Genomic DNA, 15,622 nt, shown 5'->3' on the forward strand with positions numbered 1-15,622 from the left:
ACTCGCAAATGCTAAAGAACTTTCTTTCCAAAACAATAACACAGTTTGATCTACTTATAACTATACTACTTTGTAAGTAAAACAGGAATTTATTGAAGAATCGCTTATATTCATTATTTGATTTGTGAATTTTTGTATAAAAAATTCAATTAATGTGTTGATATGTCAAAAATCGAGTGAGATTTAACTTTTTTTAAACAATTTTTAAAAATAGTTACTTTGATAAATAAATAATAAAATTCAATCATTTTTAAAATAATTTTTTTGTGGAGCTAATTATTTTTAACTATATGTTTTATTCAGAAAGAGTATATACTCAGTGGTCCACAGAGCAAGAAGAACTATTGGAGGAGATGTTTGGAAAACACATCAGAGATAAAAAAAACCTTGGATGGCCCAGTGAGTTAAAAGTTAACAGTTATTTGTTTTTAAATAATTATTTATACTAGCAAAAAGCATTCCGTAATACGTGTTATGGTCGGTCTTTTACTTAATTTATAGTGGCTGTTTTCCACAATTTAAAGTTGCGAAACCTTAACTAATACTCTTTTAGAAAAACGCCTTTAAATTGAAAAAACTAAATCATCAGTAAAATTAAAATAAAAAGTATGCGGAGGCAAAGTAATTTAACAATTATTTAATATTACTTGAGGAATTTACAACTGACATAGGTCATATCAGTGTAAAGCAGAACCATTTTCCTCTACATTAGTAAGTTCAAATGATGGTCAGGAGAATAGTTATTTTTATTAAGAGTAATCAAATTTTTGATGAAGACCTTTTACCAGAATAATAAAATGTAAAACAATAATTTACATGTATAAGAACTTTTTCTTTTTAATATATACAAGAATTTAACATATATAAGAATTATTTCTTTCCTCAAAAGTGTTGCAAATGCAAACTAAGCTAATTTATTAGTTTAACACCTTACAAAATTTAAGTAACTCGATATTTGACAAATATGCAAAACTATAATATCCACCCCCCATTTAAAATGATCCCCTAAGTTACGTACAAGAAATTATTAGGCATAAAATAGAGAAAATTTTAATGGTAATCAGATTTTTTTTTATAAATCGTATAAATGCGTCAATCGTAAATCTTAAGGAAAAAAAAAAATTAAAAAAAAAATGGCATTATGATAACATCGTTACAACTAAGGCCACGCGGTTAACCGAACCGAACCGTTCTTTCGGTTAAAACCGAACTAAGAAAACCGAATCGAACCGAACCGATAAAAATATTTTAAATAATCAACCGAACTGAACCGAAACCGAAAAAAGCTGAAAAACCTATATAAAAATTTTAAAAATTATAAAACTTAATTTTATATTTTTTTAATAAACTTTATTTATGAAAGTTTAGTATTATTAAACCACAGAAAAAAAATAAGTCAAAAAGATGAGATTGTAAACATAACTCCAAAATAGTCGTAAACAGTTGCCGCAAAACTATATCAAATGCTGCGGACCAAGAAGAATATTGGCTATTAACAGCTTTTGATACCATTGTACTGTAACATGTGAGTAAATTGAACTTTTTTTCTAAACTGTTGTAATTTTTTATTTTACTTAAAAATTAAAATATATTGTATAATATTTTCATTATAAGAACGTTGCTTTTTAATTTAGATAAATAATAAAACAAATAAGTTTTACTGTTTAACATATATTTATTTTTCATAATAGCTTGACAAACATACAAACAATTGTAAACTTTAAATTTGAATAAGCCTTCAATTAAATTTATTTGTGAATATACTTTAAATATAATTTGTGATTTACTTTGTCTTTAATCTAACTTTAACAATTTCTAATCTTATACTACTTGTTATCAACTTAGTTATCTATTACTTGACCAAAACAAATATGTATATATGTTTATTTTATTTAATTTTTTTTTAGTCCGGTCATACAAGCAATTTATACTTTATTGAAATCGAAGATGCCAAAAGAAAGTGGTATTTGGCAATTCTTTGAAAAGCTGAATAAATTTGAAGCTAAATGTAAAATTTGCTTTAAATCTTACAAAATAAACTGTGGCAGTACTTCAACAATAACCAGCCATGTTAAAATCAAACATGAAACATCTTGGAAGGAACATCTTTTAAAAACCATAGAGGCACCTAATAAACGAAAGTTTGATATAAAAAAAGACGACAAAACAACAATTGAAAGTAGTATATTAAAAAATCAAAAATCTGGGTTAAATGATCCAAAGCAATTAAAGTTTGACTTAGATTTAATAAAGTTTGTCTGCACTCTAGGTCTACCTTTTGAAGTTTTGGATAATAAAGGAGCTCAAGAATTTATCGATGAAGTAAATAATAAATTTACTGTCAAATCTGCATCAACATTTAGACGTCATAAACTTCCAATGTTGTATGACAAAGTTAAGGAAGGGTTACAACTAGAATTTGTCAAAGATTTTCCAAATGTGACTGGAGTTAGTTTTACAACAGATCTCTGGACAAGTCGAAACAATGATTCCTTCATGAGTCTTACAATTCTCTACATTAATTCAGATTTTAATTTATTGAGTTTTCTCATTGCTTGCACACCATTTACTGGTAGACACACTGGGGTAGCAATCGCAGTAAACCTGGATACTTTTATTGCTAATTTGAACTTAAATGAAGAAGTGCACAGAGCCTGCGTTAGTGACAATGGCAGCAACATTGTTTTAGCTGCTAAAGAAAGTGATGAAATTAACTCAGAGTTGCGCTGCAACGATCACACAATCCAGCTAGTTATTCTTAAAGCAATTAAAAATTCAATTGAACTTTCAAAAGCAATTAAAAACTGCACAGATTTAGCATCACACGCACATAGAAGTTATCTCTCTACTGCTAAGCTTCAAGGTGCATGCGAAGAACTTGGAATTAAGGCCAAGAAATTGATTGTTCCGTGTACAACACGATGGAATTCTGAGTACATGTGCATAAAGTCAGTCCTTCAACTCAAAGAAGCGATTAAAACACTTGCAAAATCAAATGAAGAATTTGAAAGGTCATGCCCCTCAGATGATCAATGGAAGACATTAGAATGCAGCATGCCGTTTCTTGAAAAAATTTACAACATTTCAGTAGGTTTATCAGCTGATAAAAGACCAACAATCCAAGATGTAATACCTGAATTATACTCCTTGCACCAAGAACTACTTGCCCAGCAAAATCACAAAGACAAAGCAACAAGAATTTTTATAAAAATGCTGATAAGTGAACTACAGGAAAGATATCATAAATATATCATAAGATATCATAATAATAAAAACTTCATACTTTCATCTGATTCCGAATCCACTTTTCAAGTTAGTAAATTTCATATTTTTATTTGCCATTTTTACTATTATAAAGTTTCAGTAATCATTTTATAAATGCCAATAAATGCTCAGGAATAAACTATTATAAAATTTAGAGGAAGAGACTGTCACTTCTTTTAAAAGATAAAAAGTCACATCCATAAAGAAAAAGAACTCAAAGATTTGAAAAGGAAGGCTTCCTAGATGAAGAAGTATGCTACTTAAAGTTTATATATGTTGAAATAAATTTGCATAAAATTAATGAAACACTATCTAATAATGAGGTGCTAATTTCAGTTATCGATTTTTAATGGTGAACTTAAAATGATTGTTCCATTTTAGGAAGGAAAATTTCCTTGCCATTCTCCAGATCATTCTCCAATCCTTTTTCTTCATACTTTTTTAGGGTCAAATTCTAATTTGGATACCAAAATAGAAAATTGAATTGAATTTTGTAGTGCTCAATTTTAAGTATTGTTCAGTTAGGAAACGTTTTCAAAGAAACGTTTGATAAACTTTAAATATTGTTCTGTTAACTCTTCTTACTTCATTTAACTTTTAACTTAATGATGCTAGGGTTCTTGTTTTAGATATTACAAAAGTTTGATATTCCTAAAAAGGATGATCAGATTAAGGGAAGAAAGCACAGAAGATCTTTCTTTTTACTTCTAACCAAACTATGTTCAAATATTATAAGTCGTGCGGATTTTGCTAAGATATAGAGGAGCCGAACCTTTACTGCTGAAGTTGTCAGAAGCTGCCTTGACAAGCAGCCGTAGAAAGTAGACATTTTTCAATGACGAACACTTTTGGAAATTTTAGTTTTAAATATTCAAGAAAAACGAAAGAAATTCTAATAAAAAAATCAAATTTTAAAGCTAAAATCGTGGACGGAAGATTCTAAGAAACTATTTACCTGTTTTCAAACCATGTAAAAAAACTTGTCCAAATTTTAATTTTCTAAAATTTTCTTTCGCCTAGCTCTTAATAATTTTTTTCGCTAGATTCCTAATATTTTCCTAATTCTCTTGATTGAAATTGAGACTTCCTGATTTCAAAGCGTAATTATACAACCACTTGCAGAATAATACAACCTCTGTAATAATAGTAATAGTAATAGTAGTAGTAGTTTAGTAGTAGTAGTAGTAGTAGTAGTAGTAGTAGTAGTAGTAGTAGCAGCAGCAGCAGCAGGAGTAGTAGTAGTAGTAGTAGTAGTAGTAGTAGTAGTAGTAGTAGTAGTAGTAGTAGTTTAGTAGTAGTAGTAGTAGTAGTAGCAGCAGCAGCAGCAGCAGCAGGAGTAGTAGTAGTAGTAGTAGTAGTAGTAGTAGTAGTAGTAGTAGTAGTAGTAGTAGTAGTAGTAGTAGTAGTAGTAGTAGTAGTAGTAGTAGTAGTAATAATAATGATAATAATAATAGTAATAATAATAATAATAATAATAATAATAATAATAATAATAATAATAATAATAATAATAATAATAATAATAATAATAATAATAATAATAATAATAATAATAATAATAATAATAAGAAGAAGAAGAAGAAGAAGAAGAAGAAGAAGAAGAAGAATGTTGAAGGAACGATTTCTCAAAACGTAGGAACGACTTCCCCAAAGAAATCGTTCCTACTGTTCCCCATAGGAGCGATTTCTAAAAAAATTGGAACGATTTCTATAAAACCGGAACGATTTCCCGAAAAAAGCCGTAGGAACGATTTCTTGGAGAAAAACAGGAACGATTTCCTTAAAACAGGAACGATTTCTTTTGAAACAGGAACGATTTTTCACGGGCGCAACTCAAAAACAAAAAAAAAGCTAAACCGCCATTTTTTTTCAAGACTATAATTCAAGTATAGATTAATACATCCTATGATTTATTTGAATTAATAAATTGTTTAAAAATGGATATCTTAAAAGCATACCCCAATGTAAATGTTTAATAAAGCATACATATTTTCAAAGAAATTCTTTAAAGCTCCAGTCCACCTCTTTATTTTATTGATGTGCTAACTTGTGTTTATATTTTAGATGCATCATATGAAACTTTTATGATCATAAAACATTATAACTATTTTTAAGAATTAACAACATAATTATTGACAGTTTTGCATGTTGGAAATTCTCTATTAAATACTCATATTTTCACTTCGAATAATTTAGTAACTTTATTAAATTTAACTATTTCAAATATAATATTGATCAATATAAAACAAAATTATTAATAGACATTCGTTTTAAAATGGTTCCAGTACATTAAAACTACACTAATGGTGTTTTGAAATCAAATATCACATTTTTACCCAGCTTTGCTATATATATATATATATATATATATATATATATATATATATATATATATATATATATATATATATATATATATATATATATATATATATATATATATATATATATATAATTATAGATCAACCTAAAGTCGACAAATTACGGTTTAACTTAGCGCCTCAGGTCTACAGTTTTCTTAAGCCGACAATTTTGATGTCGACTTTACGATACACACAATATTATGGTCAATGCGTTTTTTAATAGGTTATAAATCTTAGGTCTATTTATTGCTGTGGAGCAACATTTTCTTGGCCATATAAGTTTTTTATGTTTAATATTGAGAATGAAGGTTAATCAGCAATTGTCTTTTTCTTCTTGTATATCTATCGACTTTGCGTCAGGTAGACACGGTGTTTGGAATTAGCCGTTCGGTTGACAGTAACTTCATTTGTTTTTTTTAATTAGTTAATATGAATAAATTAACGACTTTACGTCTCTATAATGTTTCTACAATAACAATCTATAAAGTTAGTTTAGTGTAATTAACCAGGGATAAATTATGTTAAAGTATTTCAAAATATAAAAATTATACAGTTACATTTTACCTTGTTTTCTCCATTACGCTCTTTTCGCGGAATAATTGCAAGCCGGCTGAAAAGTGAATTATGGCGGCTAGGCCAAAGCGTGGCCTGACAAGTAATAACTCTTTAATCGAATATTATCTTGGGTCTGGAAAAGATCCAGGTGGTATCAAAGTTGTTTTGATAAATTCAGTTATAGGTTTGTCATTTATTTGGTTTTTATTAGCTGTAGTAGTATTTTGCTATAATTTATCAAGTAAATACAAAATCGTGAATTTGTAGTAAAATTTAAAATTTATTATACTTTTTTACAATTTAGGGTATGGAGTAATATCAACAAAAAGGTTTAGGAAAGGAGACTTTCTTTTAGAATATGCAGGTGGGTGATGAGATGTTTAATCAAATCTAGCAGAAAATCATTTTTTAAAAACAATTTCTTAAATATAAATGCATAATCAGAAATACCTTTACATAGTTCAGACTATTTAAATTACTTAGGAGAAAAGATTTCTGAAAGTGAAGCTCTCAAAAGAGATGAAAAATACAAGAGTAGTGGAATCGGTTGCTTCATCTATTACAATGTTATGGGAAGCAATGGGAAATTTTGGTCAGTATCTTTTTGTGAAGAAGTCTACATTATGATGTTCTGTATGTTAACCTTTTTGAAGTAAATGGCATCTTGACCTTTTTCTTGGTTACATCTCTGTAATTTTTTTTTAGTATTGATGCTACTTATTCTTTGCAAGCTGGAAGGTATGAATATCCAAAGGCAATGAAACTTTATTTCTAGATAAATTTGATGAATATAAAGCTGTTAATTGTCTAAACAGTTTTTTTGTAATCATATACTGCTTTCTTAATTTTTCAAGCACCTCAATAAACTGATGCTTGTGTCCTAGTCTATATCTTCTAAAGGGTTTTAATGGAAAATTTGGTTTCCTTAAGATATGTGAATGATTCACCATTTAAATATTCAAATGCAGTAATGAAGCGTTATGTTTCAAATCAATCATCATATTTGGCACTTTACGCAGTTAAAGACATTGATATAGGCACAGAAATAAGGTTGGTTATTTTAATGCTTATTCTTGCACGCGTCCTTAACCCTAAGAATTATTTAAAACTTCTCTAAAATCTGAACTTCAAGAATATTATTAAAATTGATACTTTGGCAACTAAATCTGTCAAATTTTAATGAATTGTTTAGTGACAAGAACCTAATTTTATCTAATTAATGCTCACAAAACCATTTACGAATTTTACAATTTATAATTGCATATGATTTTCTATATTCCTTCTTACTCTTTAAATGCTGTAGCATTAAAACTTAAAATATGGATTTTATCTTTCTTCTGCAAAATCTCTAAAGAAAAAAAAAAAAATTGTTTTTTTCAAAACCATACTTTTAATAAATAGATATGATTATGGAGATGATCCAGAAGAAATGCCATGGCGCAATATGGTAAAGAATTATTTTGTACATTATTAATTGTACTTAATGTTAAGCACTGCAAGTCAATTACTGGAGGGCTTGTATTAACTCTTCATTGTCCTATTATTTTTAGGTCATCTGCTTTACAAAAATCTAAAGAAATACTTAAAAAACTTAACAAAATTTTTTTCTTTGTTTATTTCTCTAACTAAACACTACAATAGGCACTAAGAGAATATTTCTTTAACTGTATGATTCCAAACCTCCCTTAAAATCAATGTCTACTCTATTTTCCTACTTAAAGTCAACACAACTTTCCATCACTGATACAATTTGTCTTTTCAATTGTATGATAATAAAATCTACTTTAAGTAGACACACAGCTTACTAAGTCAAGTAAGAATATTTTGTGTTTATATTTCTCTGCCTAAAGTCAACACCACTTTCTTTCACTGATACAGCTTGTCTTTTCTATTGTATGATATCAAAATCTACTTTAGGTAGACTCACAGTTTTCAATGTCCTGTTAGAATGTTTTGCATATATATTTCTCTGCCTAAAGTCAACATTACTTTCCATCACTAAAACAATTTTTCTTTTCTATTGTATGAATTATAATCTACTTTAAGTAGACTCACTGTTTTCAAAGTCTTGTGAGAATGTTTTGCATATATATTTCTCTACTTTAATACAACCTTCTTTTCCAACACTGATACAGTTTGTCTTCTCTTTTTTATGATATCAACATTTTCATTATGTAGACACAATTTACAATTTCTATTGAGTATCTTTTGCATATATATTTCTCTATTCCAACTCGAAACTATTTTCAAACACTGATTTAGTTTGTTTTTGCTATTGTATTGTATTAAAATTTACCTTAGATGAAAATTTGTCAGTTTAATAATGAAGATGTTTTTTATCAACTTATCTTTTGTCTTGTCTTTTTAGGTTGAAAATCTGCAACCATTTGTGTTTTGTACTGAGGTAGTTTCTTTTGGTTGATATATAAATATATGGGTTGTAAATGATTTTTCTTTTGGGCTTGTTTTAGTTATTTGATTTGCTTTAGTTTTTGAATGATTAAAGATGGTCTTTTTATTTAATACCTTGTGTTAATTGTTTGTTAATATTTCAAATTAATTAGTATTATATTTGTTTCAATTCGGTTTTGAAGTTAAATTTATATCAGATGTTAATTTATTTTAAAAAAATATTTTAATTAGAACGAAAATGTTATTGCTGCTCCAAATTCGTCTGCTGTTGATTTTTCTGTTTTGAGTTCAACTAAGGTACTTTTGTTTCACTTGTTATATTTTCTTGGAGAAAGTATAAAAGATAGTTTGAAATGTTTAATTTTGATTTTCCTTAAAACTATCAATATTACTCAACTTTTAGTTGTTTTTTGGATATTCTTATTGCTTGTTAAAAATTTTTTGCATTAATGTTTATCCTAATAAGGTGGAAAATGAACAGGCAGTCACTGGTTCATCTAAAGACTCAAAAAAAATTGAGGTATTAGTTTTTAAATTATATAACAGTCACACAGATTTATAATTTTTAATTTTGTATGAGAAATTTATTTTTTCAGTTAATAATATTTGTAATATAACCAGGTGTGTAATGTGCATTCTACTCCAATCTCAAAAGTCACTAAAGGATTAAAGGTATTGAATTGAAATTTTATAAATGATTTATCTTCAATATTTTGAACTTATAATTGATTTTTATGTGTTTGTTTTCACTAAAAGATGGAAGATGATGGTCTTCTTTTTTCTGATGTGGAAGATTCAGATGAAGAAATTTCTTAAAGTGAAATCCTTCAGAATTGTTCTCTTTTGTTACAATCTCCTTATTATGGTACTTTGCTATTTATTTTTTTTTATGTAAGTGTTTAAAATTGTGAAATTTTATATTTCTTTTTAAAATTTGCTTTAACTGTTTAAATTTATTTAGGAAATCATCTTTGTTTTTTATGTAAATATAATCTATTTATAAATAATAGTCAGAATTACTATAATTAGTTGATAAATTAGAAATTAAGTTGATAAATAAATATTTTTCTTGTGCTGTTTTTTATATTTTCATTTATTGTTTTAATTGTTTTTGATTCAGACAACAGTGGATCCAAGAAAACTGTACTTTTTGGAGAGAAGGTTATTTTGTATATATTTATAACTTTATCTTGCAGAATGTTAATTCATAAAGGGAAAAATTAAATTTAATGCTTTTTTGTACAATATGTTAAAGTAGCAGGTTTATTTATTGATGATAAATTTGCCTGTAGTGTGCTAATAATGCATCCAGGGTTGGGTTTGAAATGTTTATCAATTTTCATTTTTTTAGTATTCCACAGATTTATTGCCTACGCTATTTTCTGAGACTGATTCTATTAATGAAATAAGTTTGATGAATGATTTAGCTATTGGATTAGAAGATGCTCTTGATGTAGTTGAAACAGATGATGATTTGGTTGGTGGTAGCCTTAATGAAAGCAAAGAAACCAGTTTTAGTGCTAAAAAGAAAATACCATCTAAAAAGAAAATTCACAGACCATGTCCATTTTGTGAGGATGGTAAACTTCAAAGTGCTTTAACACGCCACCTAAAACTAGTCCACAAAGATGAACCAGCTATAATAAAGGCTTTATCTCTTCCAAAAAGGGAGCAAGTTGAAGCATTTGGTTTACTTCGGAAAAAAGGAATTTTTAATCATAATTTGATGGAAATGAAAAAAGATGATCCAAAATTTATTCCAGAGAGAAAAGCTCTTGATGGTGATGCTGATGCTGAGAATCTTGTGATTTGTGCTGTATGTAAGGGTTGTTATGCAAAACCATATAAGGCTAGGCACCAAATTCATTGTGGTCGAAATAATGGCTAAGTTATGATTTCACTAATGCCAATGGAAACATTGGTAAGGATTGATGGTTTAGAAAATGACTTTAAGGCAGTTATAAATAAGATGATCCAGGACGATATATCAACATTGGCTAAAAGCGATCCTATCATACATATGATAGGTGCACGTATATATAAAGCTAATAAGTGTAAAAAAGAGAAAAAGTTTGAAGTGGAGAAGCGTGTTAGACGAACTATGAGGCAACTTGCTCGACTTTATATGACATTTAAAAAGTCACTGGGTTCATCAAGTGATGCATCAGATATGTTTAAAAAAGAGAACATTAGTCATTTAAATAATGCTATACTTGAACTAACTGAAGATTCAAATGGAATGAAGTCTGGTTTAAAAGTTCATTTGCAAAATGTTGTTAAACAAGTTGCTAATATGGTACAAGTTCATTTTATGGTAGAATCCCGAAACAATGAAGCTGAGATGGTTAGAGATTTTATATCAATATTTGCTATAATTCAGCATGAACCTTTTGGGGATGCCTTATACCAAATTCACCAATAAAGAAACAAATCAACAAGAAAACCGGCAAACTTACCTGATGAACAAGCACTGAAAATATTACAAAATTACTTGAATAAGATAGTAGACAGTGGTTTTTTTCCCTAAGATTTCCAAGTTCTGTGTTTGTGAATGTGAGAGATGCTGCATGTACAAGATTAACAATTTTTAACGGTCGTCAAGGTGGTGGTCTCCCACCCATGTCCCAGCATCAGCTTCTTTCCATTGGTAAATAAATAACCAGCTAGGCTATTTATTTACCAATGGAAAGAAGCTGATGCTGGGACATGGGTGGGAGAAGCAGCTAGAAGGTCATACATATATGAAATATCAACTGGGAATCGAATAACTTTTCAGGAAGGGAACGGAAAAAAGCTAGTGCCTGTTTTTTTTCCTCCAGACCTAGTACCTTCAATGGAATTTTTAAGCTCAGCAGAAACAAGAAAAGATTCTGGAATAGCTCCTCAAAATCAATACTTGTTTGCATCTACAAAAGGAAGTGATAGTCATGTTTCAGGCTGGCATGTGTTAGTGTCTTGATGCAAAAAAGCTAATGTAGATGGCAAACTTACTGGTACTATGAATAGGCATAGAGTATCTTCTTTGATTGGAGCTCTTGGTTTATCAGAATCAAATCAACAGCTTGTGTTTGACCACTTTGGACACAGTGGTGATGTGAACAAAAACATATATCAAGTGCCCCAAGCAGAACAACAATTAAGAGCAACAGGTCAGCTTCCATTCTAATTTTTTATTGCTGTTAAATACCATGTTTGCTTAAACAGTTCATTTTTCCTCCCGTTTTGTACTAAGCAAACATGATATTTTTTATAAATTGTAATTTTAATGTCTAAATGTGTTTGTTTTTTTTAAACGGATTTTTGTTACTAATTTTTTTGCAGGTAATTTTTGCTAATTTTAATTTTTTTTTTATTTTTGCAGGTCAGCTTCTTAAAGCAATTGACCAGGGTTTGTCTGGTTCATACAGTTCCCAAAGTCATGATTTAGTAAAAGGAAAAATATCAACCTCTTTGATTTCAGATTTAAAGCCAATTAAATCAAAAGAAGCTAGGAGAAAAAGTATGTAAATATCTAAGAAATATATTTTTCTATCATACTTTTTTTGACTTAATCATTTTACATAGTAGATAAATGTTTTAAACTGAATGGCATATATCCTAGTATAAATTTAAAGTTCTTTACTTGGAATACTTCCTTGCATTACATATTGGAAATATGTTAAAGTATTATTGTGCAAACATATTGGATAATAAATAATTGTCAAGAATGAAGGTTTAATCTGTCAAAATTAAAGGATATCTCCAAAACAAACCCTCTAATGGGAAAAAAAAAATTAATAAATTAGAAAATTTACATTAGCTAGAATGTATCATGAATTGTAGTATATTGTTATTGGAGTACCTTTTTGTGAAAGATAGTAAAACAAGATATGAAATTTTTTTAAAATGATTTCTGATTTTACTTTTGCTCACAAATTTAAAAAACAATTGGTGGAACATTTAGAGGTTGTTTCTCCCCAAAGTTTTGAGTATAAACTCTTCTCATTGCTATTTTTCTGTTACAACTAACAAATATTGACTTAAGTTTGATCTAAAAACTTTTTTTTAAGGATATGTTAGTTCATCCAACAATGATGAGGAGGAGGATGAATTGGATCATGAAGATGATAATGTTAAATGTAAAAGTGACAAATCTGGTAACTTATGCATTAAACTAATGAGATCTGATTTTGTTAAATAATGTTACTTATGTAAATAAAATATTTTAATGTAGAATGGTTTAAAATGTTTTTATCAATTTTTTTTAAACAATGTCTCTTAAAATAGCTATAACATGATTAACAGTTTGTTTACTTTGAAGTTTTACGTCTAACTTTCTTTTTTTTTTTTTTTTTTTGGCATTTAGCAAGAATTTATTTCCAATGGACTGAAAACCAAAAAGAATTGTTTGAAGCTACCTTTGGGAGCTACATAGCTCGCGATAAAGGATTTCCGAGTATGTTTTATTATTTGATCGTAGATTTTTCATGAGCATATTTAAAAATTAATTTAGAGTTAACTTTTTTTGTTTTTAATTAGTTATGTAGAACTTGCACTGAGTAATTCAAGTCCTTTTAATAAGACATGCAGAGTTTTAAACTGTCCTATTTTCTTAAAACTCAATTAGGGAAAGGGGTTCGGTTATTATGTATCTAATTGTTAATTTTTTATTCTCATGAGAGTTTTATTTTGCTATGACAAAATAACCACATTTAATATAATTAAATCAATTTATTAAATAACAATTACTTTGCTTTCCTTTATTATTAATAACTATTGTTATTTATAGCTAAAATAATATCACTAAAATACTAATTATTAATACCTTTAAAATACAAGTAATAGTTAGTTACTATTTGTGTAAATTCCATTAAAATTTTTTCTTGAATTTCTTAACATTAATGAACAAAGTGCCTTTAGGCGTTTAAATCTAAAATGTTAATGAGCGTTGCAGTAAACATCTATGCAAATATCAGGGGGTGTCTGAGTATGCGAAATTGTTCTAAGAATGTTTGAAAGACATTGGATTGCCTGTTTTACATTTTAAAAAGTAAGTTTCAACTATTAGAAGAAAACAGTAAAAAATGCATTAAGCATTTTTGACAGCAATAACAACTTTTTAAAAAAATTACCAAATAATATGAAAACCAGCACTTTAAATATGCGATTTTTTTAGATTCCCTTAAATGGTTTATGTAAAATTGAAATCGTAAATATTTATTTTCTTCCATGTATTGCTTTATTGAGCGTGCTGTGTGGCAAGGAGCGTTATCTTGTTGAAATTGCCAGGTGGAGTCAGCCTTGAAAACGTCCATTAATGGCTTTAAATAATCTTCTAATATCTCTCTATATCGATGTTGATTAAGGCGATCAGTGTAAAGATGCGCCAGTCCATTGCTAGATCCAGCAATGCAGCCCCAAATGCCAATTGAACCTCCTCCTCCTTGAACTTTTGACATGATAAAACGAGGATTATATTTTTCGTTTTTGTATCTCCTCGCGACAACCCTTTTCTTGCGATTAATAATTTCAAAATTTGACTTGTCTGAGAAAATTACTTTTCTCCATTGCTCTACAGTCCATGCAGCTCTCTCTTTGCACCATTTTCTACGCTTGAGACTGTCTTTGATACTTAACAGTGGCTTCTTTGTTGCAAGGTATGAATTGAGGTGTTTTTTCTTCTTAAGCTTGCTAATTGTTGATCGGCTAACTTGATGTGCACCCAACGCTGTATTCAGGTCTGAGGCGATTTCAGCTATGCTCATGTTTGGGTTGCGTCTAGCGAGCGTAACTGCTTTATTTTCGTCCCTTTCTGACATTTTTTTGGGACAACTAGAGCGACTTTTGTCTTTGACTGTTCCAAACTCATTATAATTTATGAGCGTTGTTCTAACGCTGCATTCACTGATTTCAAGTTGACGTCCGATTTCTCGATTGCTGAGACCACTTTTGTTCAGGTCAACAACTTGCCACTTTGTTTCAATTGATATGCTCCTTAAACCCATATTTTTGTTCTTGCAATTTTAAAGTTTTAACTAACTATTTCAAATGATTTTCCGCCACTTCAATTTATTCCTCTTGTATTTTTTATTGACTATTATTAATCAGCAGAGAGTTTTTAACAAAAATTAACCAAAAAAGGTTTTTCTCAAAGGAATTAAACGAGTGTGCTAATACATTTTAAATGAGTGCGCTAATACTTTTGCACGCTTAATTTCAGACATTTTTCCGAGTAGTCATTAAACTTCTAATTAACTCATTAAAAAAAACAAGCAGGTTGACAATATTTGACATTATAATTTAATTTCATTACTTTTACCTTTCATTTAAAAAAAAAATTAGTTCAAAATTTAAATTACTTTACAATTTATATTGATTTGAAGTTGTCCATAATAAAAAAATTACGAGTGCGCTAATACTTTCTGGAAGCACTGTATATACACACAAAATTATCTTGTTAGTTTATTAAGTATTTTAGTTAATTAAGTTTGTATTAGATTTTTAAAGTTAAAGTATAAAAGATGAGAGATAACTGTTTGAGTTATTACAGTTGTTAAAAATGTGTGGTAAAAATACATAAATAATTTAATTGTATAAATACAGTATTACTGTGACCTAATCTGGCAAAATGGAATTATGTTAAGATATTCTAGTCATTAGCATGTTAATAAGTTTCTACATGGATAGTTTTTACAGACCATTTACAACTGTATGTATTGAGGAATTCTATTATCACTGAATGAGGAAAAAAATATTGCAGACTAGCATTTTGGAATTTTGAGCCTAATTCTAAGGGCTACAATTTTTTAACAACTACAAAAAAAAAAAAATTATAATAATTTTCATCTAAGAGTCTGGTTCCAGATTAGGTCGCATATTTAAATATCTTTAGTAGTACTTCAGTAAGTATCAGTTGTATTTTCCCCAGTTTTTGAATATTAAGTATTAAAGATTTTTAATAGACTTTTCAATCTAGAATAAACTAATGTTCTGTGTTTTCTACAAAGTAATAATAAAAAATAATTATTTAAAGAGTGCCTTGTTTTAAA

The 15,622-nt window shown here is 28.3% G+C and overlaps 1 protein-coding gene and 1 pseudogene across 1 annotated transcript; both read left to right on the plus strand.

The window, feature by feature from the left end:
• The first annotated feature begins 1,924 nt into the window (after positions 1-1,924).
• Positions 1,925-3,747, plus strand: LOC149880561 (uncharacterized). Its single transcript, XM_090069134.1, has 2 exons — positions 1,925-3,312; positions 3,646-3,747. Exons 1-2 carry the CDS (start codon positions 1,948-1,950, stop codon positions 3,745-3,747), a joined length of 1,467 nt encoding a protein of 488 aa, XP_089925260.1. The 5' UTR covers positions 1,925-1,947.
• Positions 3,748-6,213: 2,466 nt separating this feature from the next.
• On the plus strand, positions 6,214-12,774 carry LOC149880562 (uncharacterized; annotated as a pseudogene).
• The last annotated feature ends 2,848 nt before the right edge of the window (positions 12,775-15,622 follow it).

This window comes from Hydra viridissima, unplaced genomic scaffold (assembly GCF_058129835.1).
Source record: "Hydra viridissima isolate aposymbiotic clone 2 unplaced genomic scaffold, HvirCarnegie_v1 scaffold_12, whole genome shotgun sequence".
NCBI lineage: Eukaryota > Metazoa > Cnidaria > Hydrozoa > Anthoathecata > Hydridae > Hydra > Hydra viridissima.

What these genes read in the sequence shown, in the direction of transcription:
- LOC149880561 (XM_090069134.1), top strand. Translation starts at nt 1,948, where the DNA reads ATGCCAAAAGAAAGTGGTATTTGGCAATTCTTTGAAAAGCTGAATAAA. An exon ending in ATTCCGAATCCACTTTTCAA is followed by an intron (nt 3,313 to 3,645) that starts GTTAGTAAATTT and finishes GTTCCATTTTAG; the next exon opens with GAAGGAAAATTTCCTTGCCA.